This window comes from Phyllopteryx taeniolatus, chromosome 2 (assembly GCF_024500385.1).
Source record: "Phyllopteryx taeniolatus isolate TA_2022b chromosome 2, UOR_Ptae_1.2, whole genome shotgun sequence".
Lineage (NCBI taxonomy): Eukaryota > Metazoa > Chordata > Actinopteri > Syngnathiformes > Syngnathidae > Phyllopteryx > Phyllopteryx taeniolatus.
In genome coordinates, this window is record NC_084503.1 from 36,382,079 (window position 1) to 36,406,237 (window position 24,159).

Genomic DNA, 24,159 nt, shown 5'->3' on the forward strand with positions numbered 1-24,159 from the left:
TTTGTCTCACTGCCCACTAGTTGTCATTGTTTGGAGAGCCCTATGAAATCTTTACAAAATGCTGATTGTGACAGGAAGCATCAGTGGCATGCTGGGCAGAGTTATGTGTCCTGCTTGGGGGGGTAATTGTGATGATGCTTTCTTTTTTGTTGGTTTGAGGTGTGGATCGGCCTGATGGTCACTTTGTGTTCAATAAGCAAGTGTACCTTTGGGACTCATTTGTTAGACCCAGTGATTCCTCTGTCACGCATGCTCTGACTCGAAATGACATTACAATTCAACTGGTGTATTGAATTATAAGCCTGTGCCGTGTGGAGGCTCTATTTGAAGGTTGATGATGAAAACGTGACACAACCAGGAAATCTCCCAAAGGCTTGAACATCTCCTGTGTCAATATCACTTTAGTGCCTTTGATGCCCTTATCAGAATCACTCAGTCATCATGAAAATGTAGCACAATAATGAAACTGTGAGATCCTATTATAAGTTGCAAAACATTTGCATACATACCAGAGCAATGATCTTTTCAAATGTTTCCTTCCTTTTACACCTTTTTCCCCCCCATCGGATCTATACAATTTTGGCATTTCCCACACACTGCTTTGCTAACGTGTTATAAGTGGTTCAATGATATAACATTTAAAAAAAATTCAGGACTTTATTGTCTACAGCAAGTCATTTTGATCATGTATATTCTCTTTTCTTCATCCTGCTGAACATTTTGCATGTCTCTCCGTTCCCTCCGATGTTTTCAGTGACATTACAACCAGCCTTTTGTCTTTTATTCTTTAGAGGCTGAAACAGTGGATTGTTGCAGAATAAATATTTACAATTATGTTTTGTAATATTCATGATAATCTGTGTGTAGTTAAATGTTGTAAAAAAGTCAGTTTGCTAACGTAATAATGTGCTCAATAAATGTTAACATTAACCAAAAATGTCCACCCTCTCCTTGTCCACCCTGTCTGCAAGCTCAAATATTTTGTTGTTTGCATGTACATTGTCTGTTGTCTGTAGGTAATTTATTTATATAAAAAAAAAGAAAAGTGTGGGAGTTTATATGCATTCCTGACAGCATAACATCTACTTCATACGATTAATATGAAGTTCTATGGAAAATCAAAAATATTGGGGGTGTGAAGTGAGGATGTTGAAAAGGTACATTTTAAGTAATATTGAGTCTCCTTGAATCTCAAGTTGAGGTCTTCATAGAGGAAGGATTCTCCAAAGGGTGCAGTCCCTTCGACATACATTCCTTCAAATGAGATTCATGTGAGTTAGATGTCAGGGACCTTTAACAGGGACCACACTTCTTCTACCTCCCGTTCCCTGTTCACCTTCCAGCTAGCGTACCTTGGGAACGGGTCAGGTGAATACTGTGAGTAGAGTATGGCTGAGTCCTTGCCAAAACCTTGACAAGAGAGGAAAATGAAGATGCACACAGTGATTGTCACATCACACATAGTAACACCTACAGTGTGTCATTGTGCCACATCGAGTGCCATCGACCTTCCTAAGTTAGCCAAATCCTTACACCAATTATAGTCAGCCACTGTGATGTAGACATGAAGAGCTGAATTCAAAGTTGTGATGTGAAGGAATGGTCAGAATAGACAGCGATCCTGTATAAGCTGTGATCGACTCCTTGTTTTGTTATATGACATGAAGGTGAGATTTGGGAATTCTTTTCTTGGGGTCTGTAGGGATTAGCTTCATTTTTCTCTTTTAATTTCGTCTGGTACGTGTACCTGATATTGGAACTTTTTTTTGTGTCACTGTAATGGGATATGATATTTGTTTTGTGTGTATTTCACTGGAAATAAACCAAACAAACACACTGGACTTCTGAAATGTTGCCAACCCTTGTTTCTTTTCAACAGAGGAGGACTATTATGATAGCTACTCACGTATGATCCTAAAATACTTCCTGGCAGAAGGAGTGGTGTGTCGACATGAACTCTTCCTCGCCGCAGCTCAAGATCACCCGAATGACATCTTTCAGGTAAATGAGAGAAGGCTTCTGCTTTGCATGGTAGAGTTTTACCTTACATTTGTAGATGTTGTGACGTACTGTGTTAATTTACAATGGTTTTCCGAAGTGTTCCTGAGCCAACGTGGCAATATCCTTTACACAATGATGCCACTTTTTAATGCAGTGCCGCGTGAGGGCTCGAAGGTCACGTTCATCAAATGTTGGTTTTCGGCCTTGCAACTTAGGCTAATAGATTTCTCCAGATTATCTGAATCGTTTGATGCTATTATGGACCAAAGATGATAAAATACTTAAATTTGACTATTGACTATTTGCTCACACAGTTGACTATTTGCTTACACAGTTGTACACAAAGTGGTGAACCTCACCCCATCCTTCCTTGTTAACAACTGAGCCTTTCAAGGATGCTTCCTTTATACCCAATCATGGAACTCACCTGTTGCCAATTAACCTGTACACCTGAGGAATGTTCCAACCAGTTGTTTTTTTGAGCATTCCTCAACTTTCCCAGTCTTTTTTTAGCCCTGTCCCAGCTTTTTTAGAACGTGATGCATGCATCAAATTCAAAATGAGATATTTGCAAAAGAACTACAATTTTCATCTGTTTGAATATTAAATGTCTGGTCTTTCTACTGTATTAAACTTAATATAGGTTGAAACTCATTTGCATATCATTGTATTATGTTTTTATTTACATTTTACACGTTTCAACTTCATTGAAATTGGGGTTTGTACTTTTCAAAGCTTTTATTGCTTTCAATGTACAAGTGGAAGGGAAAAGTACGTGAACCCTTGGGAATTTCTAAAATTGCTCATAAAATCTAATCTGATTTTTATCTAAAACACAAGAACAAACAGAGCTTGCTTAAATTAATGCCAGACAATACCACATTATCTCTTTACAGTGCATAACATGTAAGCATTCAGTGGACAGAGAGGAATAAGTGAGGGAAGTGAGGTTTGTCACTGGATGACAAGATGACACTACAGGTTTTTTTTGGTTTTTTTTACCTCATTGAGCCTTCTGCGCTGTGCTCTTACAATCATCTTTACATGAAGCCCACTCCTTAGAAAAGAAACAACACTGCTGAACTTTCTGCACAACTTGTATGTTTTGTAAAGACTTTTCGAGATACTTTTGTAACCTTTTCCAGCTTTCATACATGCAAATCAGTCGCCTTTCAGCATAATTCATCGTTTTGAACTCGAAATAGGCCATTTACGTAAATCGTATAGATCCGATGAGTTTTTCCTGGAAGGGGGGGGTTGCCGTTACTAATGTCATAGGCTGTTTCGTACTCCTACGCTGGCAGCTAGATCCATTCCACACATCCACCATCCATACACAGATGTAATTGTGAATATTACTCCGCGGCAGACTACTATGCGGCTGAGGTTGCACCTGTGCACTCAAAGTCACAGGAGTTGACGAGACCAGAAAAAAACTTGCACCGCTTCTGCTGTTAATAAGTCACGGTGCTTTTACTCCATTACCATGATCTAAATGTTGCTCACTACTTTTATTGATCAATTATTGCTTATTTATCAACCATTTCGTGCGCAAGACTACGACTTTGACTTCCGCATCGGGCGCTGTTTGCGTCATCCAGTTTAAGTGCGAGTGACATTTTAGTCTAGTTCACCAATCAACGACACAAGAAAGTCACATGACCTCACACGTCTTCCATTGGGCTTCCCGCACATAGGTATTCACACTAGATAAGCCTGCCCTGCTGATCGTCGTGCGAACGTGGCGGCCATGTTGGGAAGGTCGTCGTTACCATGAAGGCAACGGAGCGCTACTCTTGTTTACATTTAGATGAACAAAAACAACAGCTTTCATGTATTGTAGTATTTTTCTGGCACTGTCTCCCCAAACGTGAATATTTCAGCTCACTTATAACTTGAGAAAACACCGTGCAATAAAGTTTTTTGTAGTTTTGATTGTGCATACAAACACACAGCAACATCAGAATTTGTACATTCACATTTTAGTTTGTTTATTTTATTTTTTTTAATTGATGTTCAGTCTGTGGTTAAAAAAAAATCAGAATTTCACAATTAACTTTAAGCCACACCTCCAATCTTTTCTCATTGATTGAACTCCGGGTTAGCTCACACTTGACTCTGATTAGCTCTTTTAGAATCTGTAGCCGAGAGGTTCACTTACTTGTTCCTCCCTGTCCTGTGAATGTTTTTGTAATTTTCAATAAAAATATCCATCCATCCATCCATCCATTTTCTTTACCGCTTATACTCACCAGGCTCACCAGAGCCTATCCCAGCTATCTTCGGGCGGGAGGCGGGGTACACCCTGAACCGGTCGCCAGGCAATCGCAAAGCACATATAAACAAACAACCATTCGCGCTCACATCCACACCTATGGGCAATTTAGAGTCTTCAATCAACCTACCACGCATGTTTTGGGGATGTGGGAGGAAACCGGAGTCTCTGGAGAAAACCCACCCAGGCACGGGTAGAACATGAAAACTCCACACAGGCGGGGCCTGGATTTGAACCCCGGTCCCCAGAACTGTGAGGCAGATGTGCTAACCAGTCGTCCACCTTGCCGGCCAATAAAAATATGAAAATATAATTGTGTGGTCTTCGTTTAAGCATACTCTTTCTTTATTCTTGGGATTTAGATGAAAATCTTACTACATTTTACGACCAATTTAAGTTGAACAAATTACAAAGGGTTCACATACCTTTTCCTCATATTGTAGAAGGCTTTTGCAAAACTGTTCAAGTTACCCTATATTAAAATTAGCAAACATGTAATATTCAATCACGCAGGGTTTTAAAGGCAATCCATCGGTTGTCACTGTACAATGTAAACAATATTGAAGGCACACAGTCTTCAAGATGTGTCTGGGTCAGCGGGCGTATCACAAAGGTCGCGGGTGGCATGGTTGTGATATTGTCAAACTGTTTCTTGATGCATTGCTGTGTGAAGAGGCCTGCAGTCACAGAAGCTAACTGCCACCCGAAATACAGGGGGTGGGCCTCTCTCGCACTGATTGATAGTGGGAGGGGTCACAGCCTCACCCTCTCTTTACATTTCAAAGGTTTATTAAGACAGGGGCACTCTGAATGGGGATATATCACATTATTTAGTGTTTTCACCAAAATAAACAGCCAGTCCTCAATGCTAAGGTGGACATTGATGCATTATTTTTATGCCGATATAAAAACATTATATGAATATTTTTGTTAAAGCTGAACAGCATCTTTATTCACGTGCACTGGAATAATCTGCTTGCCATTCAAATTTGGAACCTGGATGTTATTTACGCTGATCTTTGATTTAGTATCATGTTTTAATGCTATTATCCATCCATTTTCCATATCGCCTATCCTCACTAGGGTCGCAGGCACGCTGGAGCTTATCCCAGCTGACTCTGGGCGAGAGGCGGGGTACACCCTGGTCGCCAGCTAACTATTAATAAATAATAACCCACTATAATTGAAAATCATCTAATGCTGCAAAAATATTTGTCTGTCTTGCATGTGTTTGGAAATCAATATAGCATTTCATGTTTCTCAACATGAAATGTAACTCAGTAGTAATTTTGCAGCCGTTTATTGCATTGAGTTGTGTAGAAATATATACCAAATTTCACACCCATAAAGATAATTAAAAAACAAAATATAATGAAAAGAATAACTAGAACATTCAGAGAGTACAGTCAGACCTATGCAAAGGCTGTGGTCTGCCAAATTAAATGACTTGAATATAGCATCTTAGTAGCTCAATTGACCCAAGATACATTCAGATACAACATTATTTATGAATCCAAAGGAACAAATTATAATAGTATCCCACGTAAACCTATCAAATTACCACCTGCTGTGGAGAGATTTGACAGAGATATAAGCCTCTTGGAGCATGTTTAATGGGATTTGCAATGCTAAATTCAAATTGCTGCCAAATGTGCAATCAAGATCAGAAACTTAGTTTGACAGTACAGCTTCTGACCCTGCATGTACATTTTCAAATCAAATAATGTCTTCTTTGTTTTTTTGCAATTATATAATATTGGACATTTTTATACTAGTATGTTTACCTAAACATCATGAACAACGGATATGGATGTATCAAAATGTAGATGTGAGGTTGTACACAAACAAAAAAACAACCTGTCTTTGACTTGGGTACAAACTAGGGCTTGAACAATTTTAAGAAAAGATCTAATTTCAGTTTTTGTGGCAGATATTAAACCATGAATAATGAATATCAACATACTGGATGGCGAAAATTAAAAATGTGATTACAAAAAAATAAATACTGTATTTCAACATTAACGTAACACGTACTCATCATGTGTGCAGGAACTACCAGATCCCATTTTAGACGACGTTGCCATTCGCAAATCAGCGGACCAGCCGAGATTGTCTTGTGAGCCTCAGGATGGTTTAGATGCCATGAAGATTGCCTGGCGTTATCAGAATCTCCCAAAAGTACAGGTAATCAGGTATAATATATTTTTATGGTTTTATATAAAGATATATATATGTTATAGTTCAGGTTTCTATGTCATTCTGCTCCTTTTCATAAAACGTTCAAGCTCTGATAAATGATGTTATGGGATAGAACAGCAGAGACTTTCTGGATTGTCTCCACCACTAAGTCCATCAGCATTCTAAACTTCTTTGTGGAGTGAATGAGGCCTCGGCCTCTCTTTTCAGAGCTGGAGCAGATTACTCACACTTAGCTAGCAATAGGTAGGCTTTTCACTGGTCCCCAGCCCTAATATACACACGCCTGCACCCCTGCTTAGCCTGGGAAACAAGGGTACTTTGCAGCCTGGGCTTTGACAAGTCTGCTCGCTCAACCCTACGACCCAGACCTGCGCCTCTGTCTTCTCTCAAATCCATGCCTTTCCCCCTGCTAGGGTCGGCAGCCCTACACTCTTTCTTCCGCTTTGAGAAGAGGTGACCCAGCCCCCCCCACGCCCCCCCCCCCCCCCCCCCCCCCCATACTGCACTCTCCCCCCTTTTGGTCTATAATCCATATCGCTATGTGGATTAACAGCACACAGTGTGTCCCTGGGGATCCTCTCCCTCTTTCTCTCCCCCTGGAAACTTCTTTATATCTGTGTCCTTTCGTCACCTCTCCCCCTTCCCCTGTAAAATCGTCTTTACAAACCTCTAGTAAGCTGAACCAGAGGATTTGCATCCCAAATTCACCCCCAGAGTCAACGCTTACTTTCCCCTTACACACACCTCTCCCAGCATTGCCTACTGTGTGTCTCTCCCAATGAAGACATCAGATCAAAGGTGAGACTGTCAGGGCAGGGAAGGAACGCTAAGCGGGTTGCCCAGCTCACAAAAAAAAGATGAGCCCCTGAGCCCCCTCCCTGCCCTGCTGACCTCCTCGTCCTGCTAGGAGAAGGACACACCGGGGGCCCTAATCCAGATTAGGAGTAGATTAAGGGTGCCTCTAACAATGGAATCCCTGGTTTCACTGAGAGAGAGGAGCTCAAACTCTCTCTTTCAGATGCAGGAAAACATCCGCCTTCCCCTGCGTCTCTGACACGTTTTCTTTCATAGCCAGAAGTGGACATTTATGTGAAGAAATGATTAAGAGCGTGTTCATAGTGGTTGTTTAACTTCTCTGTTGCAGGAATGTTGAGGAATGACCCATAAACAATGCAATTGCGTTACCATAGTGTTTTGGAGCACCCTCATTTAACATACCAGAAAAAAACAAATATTACTATTTTCTCTTTTGTTTCTCATTTGATACGAGTTAAAATTCAGTTGTTGCAAAACAGGCACCTGAAGTTGACAGTTTGGATTTGGAGTGACGATTTGGAATTTGTCTGCATCATAATGATACACTGGATTTGTAGTCTTTTGTCTGCAGTGTCCGATCTATGCGGTATGAGATATTATTTTGGAACATGTGTTTTGTGTGTTTCTAACAGTACGATTTTTGCCAAAATGGTATCTCAAGCTTCATTTTGGACAAATTTGACATTTTCTATCCTAGTGAAATTCATAAGAGAATACAGACAGCAAACAGCATGGTCATCTACGGCAGTGCATTTTTACATTTTCCACTACCAAATACTTTTTAAAACTCCTAAGTGTCTAAAGAGTTCATATACCTTAACATGCAGGTGACTTTATTTCCCCGCTCAGAGTGCTCTTGCATCCTCGTCTCGGTTCGGCCACTACTATGATGTTTCCAAGACGATGGAGCCAGAAATCCGCCAGGCAGCCAAGTGCCACCACTTCTACCTTCCAGAGCATCCCAGCCAGTCATCAGCCACACACAGGTAAAAGAACATGACATCATCTGGAGAACACTAGCAAACCAATGAGACACCATCCTGAGAACACATGCAAAATACACGCGGCATTGTCTACAAAATGCATTTATACAACGAAGACATCCCCATAGACTACTTGTAAAAAGCATGGCATTGTTCTCACAGTATAAGGAAACCAGGCATGTCAGCAGACCAAAGTAATACAGTCTTTAACTAGACAGCCAAGAAAATGAAAATAAATTTGATTTAGAAGAGTATAATTTCAATACAGTGAACCCAGATTTATTACAGAGGTTCCGGAAAAAAACATTTCATGGAAACACCTTAAATACATTTAAAATTATTAAAAGACACTTAAACTCATTAAAACACACCTTTTAAACAAATTGTAAATGTATTTGAAGACAAAATAATCACAAGCACAGGATGTAGCAAATACTCTTCGTATTATAGTGTCTGTGTTGTGTCACAGTAATTAATGTTTTATTCTTCTGTTAGCATTCAATAACCCTCTGAAAAGTGCACGTGAGGATATAACAATAAGTCTACTGTAAAAACACGCCAAAAAATGTAACTTAAAACTCAGCCATAACACGGGGTTGCGGACGATGTGCTGTATAGCAGGTAACGTTTGTTATAATTTGGGGCAGCAGTAGATAATTTGTAAGGACTTGAGCTTTGGAACCAGGGGGTCATGATGAGTTCCGCCATGGACAAAAGAAAATGGCAATTTGATTTTGGAGCTATGCTAGTCTGCTTCCTGACTACTTCCAAGATGCCTTTGAGCAAGGCATCGACCTAACACCACCAGTTCCAGAAGTGCTGCATTGTTTGTGCGACCCTTTCACTCTGACATCACTCCTTGCATGCCTACGTGTGTGGGATCAGTTCTATGTATGGTACTGCAGAATTTAATTTCCTCATGAAGGATATGAGTATGATAAATAGACAACTGTAAAAATTAAACCGCTTTGATTGGGATTCTTTCTTACCATGGCAAAAATAAAGCATCAAAAGTCAGCATACTAATTCAATGAGGATTCTTGTCTTTTTAGCATCTGATACAAATGAATAAAAATCTGGCCTAAGTAGCTTTTCCTCTGGTCTAAAAGGTTCAGCCTCTTGGAAAAGTTGTGTATGCCTATTCAAATAAGGGTCGTGTTTGCTCAGCAACTGTTTGATTTCGCCCGTGTTGAGTGTACTTAGGGTTCAGAGGTCATGCAGACTCTTTACTCAGAGAGTGCTGCTGAGCACACAAGGGCACACGAAGAGGCACACTCACTCACTGGGTAAATACAGCAATCTGGAGCACAGAGGATGAGGAGGAGGCTTTATAGAGTCTGTCTTTATTTCAGCAAACACTGTTAAACACAAAACCAGTGCAAACACATTAAATGTTGTGGATACCCATTTAATCCATGTACCAAAGTGCACAACATAGTTTAACATAAATATTACCCATAAGAGCAGAAAGAAATAATGTCTTCTCGTTATGACATTTAGATGTGCATGTCTTTGGACATCTCTGTGGGTTTGATCATCAAGACATTTAAACAGCAGGAAACTTACACCTGCACAGCACCATTGTGCCCACAGCCCCGCCCTGTCACTGCTGCACATAGATACACACTCACATTACACGCATGCAAATGGGCCAGACTAACTCTAAGCAGGCTTCGCCCCCTTGCACGTGTCCACAGCACCATGTCGCTACCCTAGCTGTTAAATTGCTCCGTTTCACTTGAAGGCATAATTGGCCCAAATTGCTCTCTATGTGATACAGATCCTGTTGTTTAAAACTAGGCATCTCCCACACCTCCCCCCCTTATTTTCCCCTCAAAGAAAGGGGAACATTGAGATAAAGAAGCTTCCCCATGTATGATCCTAATTAGCCGACGCGCTAGCCCCTGTAGCTAAGCACCTAGACCTTATTGGTACCTGAATGAAGGGTGCTCAGTAGGGGCAGCTGACATACAATGATGTCCTACACAATGGGTCCCAAGAAGAGGCAACCTTTCACTCAAGTGCTTGTCAAGCCCCCCACCCCACCTCCTTACTCAGAGTAGGGGCATGGGCAGAGAGGCCTGTGAGGGTAGGTGTCCTTCTTTCACCAAACCCAGCTCTATCATTAGTCTCAGCAGGGTCAGGAGGCACTATTGTTGAACTGAATAAATGAAATGGAGTGCATGGATATACTTGGGACAAGTGTAATCGACACAAGTGTGTATTAATGTTCCTAATGCGAGGCTATTGATGTGTGACCGATATTTGTGCAACAGCGCTTCGCGGCCTGCGGGTCAAATTGATAAGTGACACTGCAGCCCAGTGTGACTCAGTGCAGACTGGTCATTAAAATGGCGTTCTTAAGTGGAGGGTCCTGTGTTAAAACGACAGGGTTAACATTCCTATTGGCCGCCCAATAGGCACAAAGTGAGCTGAGCCGTTGGTCCCATAGTGGTGTGTGCACTTTCTCAGTGGTACAGATGCTCCCCTTGATTAAACACCAAAATGCTGTCCCCGCTTAGTATTAGATATCAGCATAAGCACGTCTCATATGTCTGTCTTGTCTGTGTGTCAAGGCACGATCAAAACCTCAGGGGAGCTGACAGCGAACCAGTCATGTTGTAATTTAATCAAGCAAATAAATTAATTGGATCTCTTGATAGTGGCTCCAGAAAAGCACAGTCAGGAGGAGCATGCTGGTGGATTAATCCACCACGCTGATAGGCTTGGCCCAGTTTTATCAAGATCATGTCAATTAACAAGAGTTTTCCTGTTCAAAGTTAGGTTTTTTACTGTCTCTCTACTTGTATCCCTTATGTTCCCTTTCTCCTCTATACTTCCAGTCCCATGCTTGAGTCCTACTCTGCATTGCTGAAATCCATTGAAGAGGTCATATGCAGAGAGGGCTTTAATGTGTCAGCATCCATGGTAAGAGCCAGAAAAGAAAGGCCACTTTCCATTATGACACTAAATACTGGTATTCCTTGTGTTTAATAATGTTAGATGATTGTGAATGATGAATGATTATAACTAAATGATAGATATATTTGAATACAGGCCTCACCTGTGTGGAGTTTGCATGTTCTCTCTGTGTCTGCGTGTGTTTTCTCTGAATACTCCGGTTTCCTCCCACATCCCAAAAACATGCATGGTAGGTTAAGTGAAGACTCTAAATTGCCCGTAGGTGCGAATGTGAGTGCGAATGATTGTTTGTTTATATGTGCCCTGCGATCGGCATGACATTTTTGTCATGTATCTCAACTATCAAATCATCCTGATCCACAGCCAAAAGAGCTGTGATTACATTTGTGGTATTATCTTTTTACAGAAACAGTTTGGAACGTAGCACTGCAGTAAACTTTGATGTGGCACATGGGCTCCAAGTGTGCATTGTGCCTACGTTCATTGAATCACTCAATTTTGGTGAAGGTGAAATGTTGCCAGACCTGCCAGTAATAACATGTTTCAAGTGGTAAATTCACATTTGTTTATATTTGTTCTTCACCAAGAGTAGCCATCTCACTCTCCGATGTTATTAAATGTTTTAACAAGGAATTATTTTCCAACACATTTTTGTGGGTCTTTTGACAAAAATGGGATGGGACATGAAGCAGGACTGGCTTGTATTGTTTTATCGTCCCAGGCTGGTTTTCGTCCATATGGTTGGCCGCTTGTCCTTTTCTGGACTTTAAGTGGCTCGGTTCCCCCAGTGTTTCTATAGGCTAAACTATAGGAGTTCAATTTGGGCTCTCTTTCTGATGTGACAGCAACTTTTATGTTATCAAATTTCACCCCTGTCATGCTCTAGTCATCAAATTAGAGTCTCATTTGATGCTCTGAGTTTGCTTGGTAACACAGAGCGGGCATATCTAATTATGACAAGCGCCCACGTACAAAAATAAAGCTCATGCGACGGTGTAATTGTTATTTTTTTTTTTATATATGTATAGTTTTCCGGTGTCCCTCTGTGGGGAAACTATGAGCCAAGTGTGAAAAAAACTCAAACAATAAGGTTTATTTTTCTTAGATTCCGGTGATAGTTATCCTAACGAATCTTAGGTCATACTGTTAGGAAAGGAAGTGATGGCGAGTGAGGTGGAGGCAATTTTGGGAGGGTCTAGATTAGGGGTGGGCCAACATTTTGGCTCAGGGGCCACATTGACTTTTAAAATTTGACAGGCGGGCCAAGCCAGAACCAGATGCTTACATATCAGAAAGAAAAAGAAAAAAGGCATTTTAGTGTTAATACTTAAATTTACTTTTAATGGGAACAGTGTTGTTTTGTTGATCACCTTTTTTTGCTAGTTTTAGTTAGTTTTGTTGTCAATTCTCAGAACACATCTGAGGTGTTCATCACTCAGCTAGGATCTGTAAGGATCTGTATTTTGTTGGTGTTCATCACACTAAACGTCTGTTCACACACGTGTAGAGCCAAACACCACCAGCATCCTCTGTGACATCCTCCGGATTTTTGGAAATTTGTCTGCGCTTAACGAAGCATAAAACTCATCCAGTTTGAGAGTTGAACTTCTCTTTTAAGACAGTATCACATCGGAGATCAATCAGTTCCATCTGCAGCTCCCGTGGCGTTGTTTCCGGGTCTTGTGTGACTGAATCTTGGATGGCAGTTTGTCAGATAAAGGTGTTTTGCTGAGCCTGCAAGCTTGATTTTTAACCGCTACTTAGTTATTTTGAGCACCTGCCAAGTGGCAGGAATATCACTTATCCACAGTATATTAAAAAAAAAAAAAAAGCATTAGCTTAACTGTACCCATTACTTGGTAATGTACGCCACACAAGTTACAGTTACATCAACATGAACCAATAACTTAAATATTAGTGTTAAATCAGCAACTTAGTGCAGAATTGACGTGAAAACACAGTACAATAAGTACCTAAACATAAACAAGCCCACTATTCTCCGTACACTTCTCTAAAGACTCTTAACTGATGGATGGATGCCGATTGTGGTCCATGAAGGCAACTGTGTGTGTGCCTGCGTGTACCTAAGTGAGTGGCGGTATGATATTGGGGGCATACAAACACACACACACACACACACACCATTGCTCTTACCATCGTAATTTTGATGTGAATAGCGAGAAAAGGTGACAAGATTATGCAACTGTTTAACGAGCAAAGCTGTGGGTGATTGACGGCTGGGAGAAGCACTTACTTCGCAGCGCATCAAACCAGCTCATAGTCCGGACCACAATGGAGTTGAAAGTTTTCACTTTTCATTGTAAATATTATTTAAGATAAGTATTGTAAGTCCTTCAGTGGGACAGTCCTTAACCTCCATGACCGATTTATGACCGCACACTTCGGTATGACCCACAATGCATCGCGCACTTAACACGCCAGTAAAACTGTATTCTTTGTGTAAATAAAAAAGTAACAACAATCAAATACACTTTTTACAAAGGAAAATAACAAAAATAGTATGGCGATAGTGAAATCATGCATTTCTTTGCACTTTTATGGTATTGCACCATGCATTGTCGACTCAACAATCACCTCCCAATCCCTTTCTTCCACTTATCTAGAAATCAGCAGTCTTTGTGTACGGTTAAATGCTGTTGAATGGCTGGAGTGCAAGTTTTCGAGTCACCAGCAACTTGGCTTTACACGATCAGGATTTTTGGGACCGATAAGCGAGTTTAAAAAAAATGATAACCGATCACCGATCCGATCACAAAATGGAGCAATGTGTCTATTCAAATGACCTGTTCATTTACTGTATCTATTTGTGTACTTAATTCCTCAAAAAGGGCAGCACGGTGGACGACTGGTTAGAGCGTCAGCCTCACAGTTCTGAGGACCCGGGTTCAATCCCCAGCACCGCCTGTGTGGAGTTTGCGTGTTCCCCCCATGCCTGCGTGGGTTTTCTCCGGGTACTCCGGTTTCCTCCCACATCCCAAAAACATGCATTAATTGGAGACTCTAAATTGCCCGTAGGCATGAGTGTGAGTGCGAATGGTTGTTTGTTTCTATGTGCCCTGCGATTGGCTGGCAACCAGTTCGGGGTGTACCCCGCCTCCTGCTCGATGACAGCTGGGATAGGCTCCAGCACGCCCGCGACCCTAGTGAGGAGAAGCGGCTCAGAAAATGGATGGATGGATGAATTCCTCAAATAATTATATTTACAAAAAATAATGTATCTTTGTTCATCTATTTATGCCAGTGAAGCATAGTGACAGACAGAACAAATGAATGGTATTCTATTAGACTGCAGGAAGTACATACAGTAATTAATGTATGCACCTTTTGTGACATTTTTGCTTGTTGGTGTGCCATGAGATTTTTCAATTGTAAAATATGTTCCTTGGCTCCATAAAGCTTGGAAATCACTGCTCTACTCAGATTGTGTATTCTAATCAGTCAGGTCAAAACAACATTACAACATGACAGAAATAATGAGTGCTAACTTACTGTAATTAAATTACTTTATTGTAATTAAATTACTTCACCCACACCGAAACTTTAGAGCATGATTCGACAGAACAGCGGCATGTTTACGTACAACCGTTAGTGCTAGCACTAGCTTGCTAGGCTACATACCGTTTTTGTTGCCTGCTTGGGAGCTGTATCGTATTAAAAGTACGTGAAAATACCTCAAGCAAGCCTTAAACGAACGTCCTCTCCTGTCCTGAGTACCGGTGACCACCAACACGTTTTCCCCCATTTTGTCCTTATAATACAGTCGGCGCGATCCACTCTTCTTGTTGTCGCCACGGTAGCGAGTGTATCCGGTTGCATTTGAGTTGACAAGATAAAGCCCAACGATCATAAAAAATGGGACGTGGTGGTATCGGAATACAAGATTTTAGTGAAATCTTGAAAAAGCAAATTTGTCTTGTAGTCTGATCCCGGGCATTACGTGTTTGTCCCACACCGACGACATCTTTTTTTTTATAACTTTATTGGCCGTCAGATATTTACAGTACTACGTCAAAAGACACACGACAAGGCTAAAAATAAGGCTTTTGGATTCAAATATACTGTGCACGATGGCGAATCGGAGTAACTGTCTTTGCGCATTGATTAGATCGGCGAATTATGACATTAAGGCCGATCAGCATAAAATGCTAATTATCGGCCGATACCGATCAGGTCGATAAAATCAGTGTGAAATTTACCAGAAACAAATCACGACTTACTGAGAAACAATAATGACTCAAAAGTGACTGTAGTCTGGCTACTCTCCTGGGGAAAGTATTACATTACTTTCCTCGTTACCCAAAATAGCGGAATTTGGGAGTAACGCTTTACCAGCATCACTGCTCAACACAGACTATCGAATTTTATTTTCTTTGGTCCACTCATGGTTGATGTGTTCAGAGCAGTAGCAGAGTAAAAACAGAACAGCCAAAGTCAAGTCAATGTATCACTGTACCTACTGCGCTACCTGGTAAAACCAATGGGCATTACAGGACAACCTAGTGGAACCACTGGGCATTACAGCATAACCTGGTAGAACCACTCGGCATTACAGGACAAGGTCAAAAGAATGTTGTCATGATTTTGAAATGATTTGGGGGATTCTGTACCAATCTTTGGCGTGCCGGATTGAAATGATCAACGGGCCGGATATGGCCCGCTGGCCCGTACTTTGCCCACCCCTGGTCTAGATAATAGAGGAGGAGGGTTGAAGTGGGCAAGGAGACGTATAAAAAGTAAAAGCCAGCAGATTTAAGACGAGCTTCGTAAATCACTCGTGGCTCTCACCTCAATAATCGGGAGACATCTCGAAGAAACCCCAAATAAAAGGCAATTGTACTAAAGGTTAAAACCCTCTCACAGTTTTGGACAGGCTTCTCCATTCTCTCACTTTCAGTGATATATATCCCACTGCTATTTTGCTCCGTCTTCATAGGAGTGGGATACCGTTGATCCCTTGTTTTGGGGTGGGGTATTTCAAGGGAAGTCACTGCAGCCTTACCAAGGCCCACTTGGCTGTCGAGCCTCGCTTTGGTGCCAAGAATGTGCTGGGGTTTCTGGGTGGCGGCCATATTGGAAGCCTGTCTGACAGGTCCATTGTGCGTGTGTCAGATGGCCTCTGTGATTGGGCAGTTGTGTCCACTCACGTTTGGGCACTGTATTGCGATCGTCTGTACTGCTGAGCCGACTGTCCAGACTCATATGGAGTTTGGGAATACAACCCAAAACACAGCACCTATAATTAAAAACGACAATCTGTTACTCTTCATATTTGCTGTGTGAACTTGAAATTGAATCAGTATTTTGATTTTGTTAACTCTGCTGGCTTGATGATGTTTTCATTATCATTTATTTGTTATTCTCGAGTAGGATCATGCAAAAATTTACAGAGTAAACAGATTTCTACTCAACTTTGTGGAAGGATGGGACATAGGCCAAAGAAGAATGTTTTGGCCTTGGTGGCGCACTGTGCTCCCAATGTGCTTTGATTTATTTGTAGTAAAGAATGTACACTCCCCCTCCAAAAGTATCGGAACAGTCAATTATTTTATTTTTACAGTAGACTGACGACATTAATCAAAAGATTAATACAAGACGAGATCCGTGCTTCAGCTTTCATTTCCAGATATTCACGTGATCCTCCACTTTGAAGAAAGCATTATTCGTAACAAAACACATTTTTGTGAGCAAAAGTATTGGAGCAGATACTTAAAATCGATTAAAGTGAATCTAAGTGATAATTTTCCGTTTTTTACTTGCGATAACTGAATTAAGCCTCCAAGTCAGTCCCCAGACTTAAATCTTATAGAGCATGCATTTGACCTGCTAAAGATAACTGAAGGGACTAACCCTGAAAACAAACAACTAAAACAGGCTGTGGTCTGGAAAAGCCTCACAAAATAAAAATGCAAAGGTTTGGTGATGCATTGGGTCACAGGTTTGATGCTCACCTAAATGTAAATATCTGGACATAAAAACTGAAATATTGACCTTGCCTCATATTCTTCTTTTGATGTCTCACCCATATGTGTTCTGCCTACAGCAAAAATAAAGGAAGCGACCTCACTGTTCAAATACTTTTGGAAGGGAGTGTAGTATATGTGTTTGATTTATTATTCATTTGTGTTGTTTCCTTTATTTTTGTTTTGCCTGTTTTAGACAAAGTCACGGAACATCCTGCGTATCGGCCTTCACTCACTCGGCTCACCTCTATGGGGTGATGACCTGTGTTGCCGGGACGACCCGAAACACAGCCACGCCCTCACTACCTTTCTCTATGGGCTCCGGGCTTTGTTGAGGTCATCACTGTCAGTTGCAGTAGTTACTGTGCCTTCACATCTCATTCAGGTAAGACATCAGAACAAGCCGCCACATGTAAACTGATAATATTAAAACATGATATTTTTACATAGATTTATTGATTTTTTTTGTCCAAGACTGCTAAATATTTCACCTGAATGTATCCATTATGGACCTTGGCCTTGTCTCGCTCACAATCTGGGCATAAAGTTTGAAGTCCTGTGTAAGGGGGCCTCCACTCGACTCTGTAGATCAGTGTGTGACTCAGGCCTGCAGTAGGCCTCTTCTTCCTCACATCAATCGCTCAACAGGCCGTTTCCAGTGAACACTTCAAAATGCATGTTTGCATGCTTGCTTTTAATTACATCAAGCTATTTAACAATTGAGAGTGTTTCATTCTCTTACAAATATCTCTGCGGGTAGTTGTGTGTGTCTCAGGGTGTGCATGTGTGTTTTAGAAGGGGGTTGTGTGAGTGTGCGTACATGAGTCTGTGTCCAGTCTGGCCTCTCAGTGTGAAGGTGGAGTCATCTGCTGAGGCATATGGCAAAGCACAGACCTCCCCTGGACAGTAAACCAAAGAGGCACAGTCACCAAAGGAGCCAATTGAGACTTTCTTCTGTTAAAATCATGTAACTTGTAGCCCATTCTTGAACTCTTGCGTCGTTCTTCTGTAGAGCAACCATATAAATGCTCATTTTTGTTATCAAACTTACAAAAAAAGATCAGTGGAGATGCTCAACTTTGAGAACAGCTGTGTTGTCACAACATGCTCTGGCTCCACGCCTATGTACTCAGTGCTCTATACGGCCTTGGCTTCATCAAAAAAAGGTAGGCTGGCTAACTAGCAGATGTCAGCTGTGGTGGGAGCGGTCCCCCAGTCCCCCATCCGGCGTGGCCCCCGAACCCCCTTAATCTGCGTTCTCGTCCTCAACCACCCTGGAGTTGGAGAAGGAGGAGGGAAATTTAGGTTGGTATCAGGTGTTGGCTGACCAGGCTGACATTGAGGGGCAACTTTTTATTTACTTGTAATTACTAGACATTATCATTCAGCTAGAGTGGATGTTTGTCAACAGAGTCTCTTGTGGTCTTTGCTTGTATAATTAGCTTTGTCAGCTAAATCCAGACCTTAAAAGACTGTCAGGAGTAAGAGCATTGGGCTAACTGGGCGACACCGTCCCACTATTCATTATTGAGCAGTTTGGAAAGCTAAGCCACTCACTGAAAGCCTTCTCTGAGCAGCCCGGTGCCTCAGTTCATCTGAAACATTAATTAGGCTTGTCCTGGTGGTACTTCATTCTACTATCGCTTGCTACCACACCCATCGTTACAAAAAAAACACATGCACTTTTTCCCCTTAAAATTTGTCCACATACACCTCACCTGCTTGTCAAACTAAGTGGTTTTCTGACCCATGCATAGACACTCGCTTGCCAATTTATGAGGTACACCTAGATAAATTAGACTAAAATGCAACTTGAGAGAAGTGTTGAAACAATGCTAGTCATCTTAAAGGCTTGGATTTTTTGCTCTTACCTAATACTGCTAGGTGTTTTTTTTTTTATATGAATTAGTTTGACATAACATTGAAAACAAAATACCTCAGGATGTGCTATATCATGTTACTTCTTATATATTAACCAAACCTAAAGTCAGGTTTTGAATCCCACTTTACTACCAGTCATTATTAATATCCATTTAAAGCCAACACTATCATGCTCCTTAAGAGTTGTTTAACTAATGATGTCATTTACTTGGTTTTAGTAAAATAGCTTCAGTTGTAATTTATTTGTGTCATGTTACTTATGACTGTAAAAATGTCATACTTTTACTGCTACTATTATTGGCCAAATATTATATTTTTACATACTAACTGTATTGTCTTTTAAAATCACATTTTTGTAGAAGACAAAGGCATCTGCTATTTTTCCTCCCCCAGCCTTAGAACTGAGGCTCATTTATTTATTTTGCTGTATGCATACTTATGTCTTTTACCCACGACTGAAATAATCCACGGCAGAAGGGCACCACCACCTCCATCTTAGTTGTAAAAGTTATATTACATTTGGGCTGATTGTGTGAGAAAAAGCATGTACAGCAGAGAACTTTGAGAAATTTGCATGGTAGTTATTTAAACATAAAATGCAGTATGAATTGACAAGCGTTTAATTGCTATGCACTTTTTTTATTATTTCCTGTGAGTCACTCGTAAGGAGTCCCATCTGTCTCCTTCAGTAAGAAGAGGAATATGTGGCCAAACTCGTGTAGTAATGAGCTACATTTACACCGTTATCATTACTTAAGTACCAGTAACGTTTTGGATGAATTGTACTTGTTTTTTCAAAACTTTTTACTTTTACTTGAGTATTTTGTAAAGAAGAACCTGTACCTTTACTCTGTTACATCAAGTGACATTCCGCTCACTACTTTTTTTTTTATCTACAGGTATTTATTATTGCTTGCGTGGTCTGTTTTGGTTCATCAGAGAGTCCTGTGTCCCATGACGTAATAACATTTGACTCCATTTGTCCAATCAAACGGAGCCAGGAGGTCACATGACCACACGCAGTCGCCACGCGTACCCACACAGAAGCAATTTTTTCAAAGTGGCTAATTTACATGAAGCACGGCAGAAAGAATGGAGGAAAGGACGGCGTGCGACTCGCAGTCCAAAGAGGCACAACACCCCTTGGATGCACATTCAATCTATGTTTACCTTTTACACTACAAAAAAGAACAGCTATCTCATGTGCTGAGTTGTCGTGTTCCTGTGTTTCTATGTAATTGTTACCTGGGGCCTCATGTACAAAGACTTGCGTGGATTTCCTCCTAAAACATGGCGTACGCTCAAATCCAGAAAACGTCGTACGCACAAAAATATTATTTTGAAACTTATTATGAAACTCTGCGTACTCATGAATCCAAGCACATTTCCTTCGTACATTCCTGTCCACGCCCACATTTGAATATGCAAATCATATTTAATTGAACCCTGCACCTCAGATGCCGATCTCTGCGTGATCAGAAAAAAAGGAAAATGAGCAAGGTAATGATGAAAAATAATTTCTCTGAATGTGAAGTTGCTCAATGAAGTGGAGGCACGCAAGAAAATCCTCTTTGGCACGCTGTCCTACGGCGTTAACAACACGCGAAAGAGGAATGAATGGGACACCGAGTGTGCGGCTGTCAATGCTGTGGAGAAAGAATAGCGCGCACACGCTGAACTAAAAAAGAAGTGGTCAGACATTAAGGTGGATGTGAAGCGGAGGACAGCTGCCAAAGTGTGGCCAAAAAAAGGCGGAAGAACCGGCGCGGAGGGCCTCACCCCGTTCGAGGAGAGAATCGCTGCGATCATGGGTGTCGCTGCTCTCTCAGGGGTGATGGGAGGACACATGGCTCACTATGATCACCCCACAAGGTTAATATCATGTATTTTTTAGAACTCCTAACAAATGTGTTCATAAGTAACCTACACTCAGCCCTGTGAGATAAAGGTTCATGCGTAAATGTTGTATGTGTGGTATTTGTAATAAATCTTTTGAATTCAAATAGAAGCACATCAGCATATCAGAGAGGATATCAAAAACTTTGACTCCTTTTTGATTACTCAATTTATTTTAATACACTGGAGAGGACATGCACACTGACAAAAAAAATCATGTTTTTTTTTTAGGAGAAGAGGGGTAAATTATGTCAATTTAAACACATTTTAATCATGTGCAACCGATGTACATGTTCAAATAAAGTAAATTCAAAGGACTTCTTTTTCAGTGCATGTGCTGGAGTCACGAAGCGAGTGTGAGGGCATAGGTGGCATAAATGATCGCCTTGATTAATTAGTATATGTCCTCACAACTATCAGTGGTTCATTAAATAACAAATGAATTCTGAGTCCGTGCCTCAATTGCATTGTTGAAATAAAATGTCGCCGGGCATGAATTGTTCATCAGTGCTAAGTATTCATGTGTCTCTGGTGTGCAGATGTATGAGAACAGTTTCCCAGCATCACCTCTAAGTGTCGCCAAAGCACCAAAAACTGCAGAAACGTGCGTACGCCAGCCGTACAGTTGCCATGAGGCACCGCAGATTTCCACGGTCATGTCACTCTCGATACATCTGAACGTTGCCGTGAAAAAGAACGGACGTCACGTTTTTGTGCGTACGCACCTTTTGTACATGAGGTAACGATTACGATTGGCATAATTCGTTATTTTATAGAGATTTAATTAATTGTTGTTGGAGTTAAATTGATATTGTTGGGCAATATCTGAAGTTGCACACTCTTGGTTTTGTCCATTTGACATTCATGCGACAAAATATAAATAAATCAGAGCTTAGTCACTAGTTACTTAGTACTTAAGTAGTATTTTTAACTGAGTACTTACTCTTGCTGAAGCAATTTGGAGCGCTACTTTTTACTTTCACTTCATTCTAAAGTGACAGTACTCTTTAATACAATTTTTGGCTACTCTACTTTCGTCTGGTTGTGGCCTTACAAAGCCTGCATACAGTATATATAAAGTTTTAGTCCATCAATATCGACCCCAGTTAGTGCTGTGAATAATTTGTCATAGCCAAATTTACACAGGCTTTTAATTGCATGCGTGCAAGTGACCTCAGATACCCCGTAAGTGCTAGCAGGCTTGGCTGGTGGGATGTGCATTCTTTAAAAGTAGGACAGAAATGAAAAGGCTGAAGAAAGAGTAGGGAAAAGACATGAAGGCATGAAAACTGCATTAGGCTGTGGCAGCCAACACACAGAGAAGGATTTGAATCATTCAGGAGGCAAAGGAATTAATAATGCAGGACTCCCTCTCTCCCTCCATCCCAATGTCCCTCGCTCTCCACTACTGTTATTCTATGCCTCCACCTTTTTTGTGTATTTCGCGTTCACATTTCTTCCTACCTACTGTATGCACCCCCGATTGTTTCTCTCACTGTTTCTTTCGCTCACCTCTGTCTTGCTCTCATGCTCTCTCAAAGCCCCTGACCCAAACAGTAGGGGGAGATCTCCTGATCAAGCATCTATAATGATTGTTCCCACTTCCTGTCTGTACTCTCCTGCTGTGAGCAGGTTTGAGATTACACGCTGGTAGTGAAATCATTTTGAACTTTTCCTCACTGGCTTTTCTATCACTACGTGTCACTGTGCATCCTCGGTGTACATAATATTTGTCTGTCCCAGCCTCATCTGTCAAGGAGGCCTCCCACATCACCCTCACATGAGCCCAGGGGCTGGAGTGACCTGACCACAGGAATGATGACCTAATTTTATCGTAACACTGGTGGCCCATCAGGAGGCTGTTAATTACCTGCCTATGTTTCTCTCCATCCTACAGAGAAGATCTCTAATGGGCAGCATAATCAGGCTGTGTGACAATGCCATAGCCTTGGAATCATTCAAAGGCTCTGAGAGGAAGACCAGCCCACTCTGCAAAGATTACCATGGTAAGAACACACACTCCCTCTTATCTCTCTGTCTCTGTTCCATCGAATACACACATGCACACAGGCAGTGCATTAAGGCTCTGGCTGGGCGGTGGATAGAGGTAGGGCAGCCCCCTTGCAGGCCAGGCTGTCAGTGCGCGTTAGTGTGCTGCTGCTCAATCAGACGTGCTCCTCAGTAGACAGGCCGGGGGGGATTCAGCTGCCACGCTGTACCCCCTCCTCCTCGCACCATTCCCTCCATCCCTGCCTCCCCTCCCTCCCTCCAGCAGAGCCTGCCTCTCCTCTCTCGCCCCCTCACCATCCCCAGTCCCATACCCCTGAGGCTCTGGAGCAGAGCAGGCCAACACAGGAGAATCGATATTCTCACCATCACTCTCTTTTCCTCTCTGCCTCTATCTCTCTATCCCTCACTCAATGTCTCCGTGGCCAGCATGCCCTGCTAATAAATGGGGGCGAGTCTTCCTCGCCTCCAGTAGAGGAGGAGGACGTCGGTAATGGACGACGGAGATGCGGTAACGAACAAAAAGGGAGGGGGGCTGGAGTTTGCAGTCCCGGACCTCCCCATCACTTTGGCACTAAGGTTTCACCATCTCTTTTTCCTGCTTGCATCGCCTCTCTTTTATCGCTCTATCACACTCTCCACGCATAAAGGTCAGAATAAGCGGCTGGGATATTTTTAGCCATGCCTCTCAAACTCTCCTGCTCACTCTTTGCGCTTTTCCCTCTCTTTCCCCCTGTCCTCTGCTTTCCTTGCCTGGAGTTAGACAGCCCTGATTGTGACAGATGTAGAGACAAGAAGTAAACGCATTCAATAGCAGATTTTGGTTTTGTCCAACATGTTTTACTTAAGCAACACATTTTAAAGTGTTAACATACCTTTGCTGTGACATGGCTAGTGAGTAATTTAGCAGACATGTACCACATATTTGTATTCATCCTTTTTTATTAGAATTAACATCTGATATTAATTGTTGAAAAATATTAAATTGAATCTTAAGAATCACCCCGAGTCAATCTGCTTGTGTTATCAAATACATCGTGTACGATTGTTTTGATGTGTGTTCATGGGTGCAGACGCATCTGGTATGAGTGCGAGATGAGTGCGTGCGCGTGTGAGTGTGCGCGTGTTTGCAGCAGCAGTTCAGGCCTGCTCAAAGCATGCTGGGAAGACTGTCACTGCAAATCAGGCAAGGGGAACT

General features: G+C 41.6%; 1 protein-coding gene across 1 annotated transcript in view; it reads left to right on the top strand.

Moving 5' to 3' along the window:
• elp4 (elongator acetyltransferase complex subunit 4) overlaps positions 1–24,159 on the top strand; it is an 82,729-nt gene that overhangs the window by 8,396 nt on the left and 50,174 nt on the right. The window contains exons 3-8 of the mRNA XM_061765998.1: positions 1,880–2,001; positions 6,326–6,460; positions 8,141–8,277; positions 11,118–11,202; positions 17,374–17,562; positions 22,852–22,960. Of these exons, the coding sequence (XP_061621982.1) occupies positions 1,880–2,001; positions 6,326–6,460; positions 8,141–8,277; positions 11,118–11,202; positions 17,374–17,562; positions 22,852–22,960 (777 nt within the window). The remainder of the gene's footprint in view (positions 1–1,879; positions 2,002–6,325; positions 6,461–8,140; positions 8,278–11,117; positions 11,203–17,373; positions 17,563–22,851; positions 22,961–24,159) is intronic.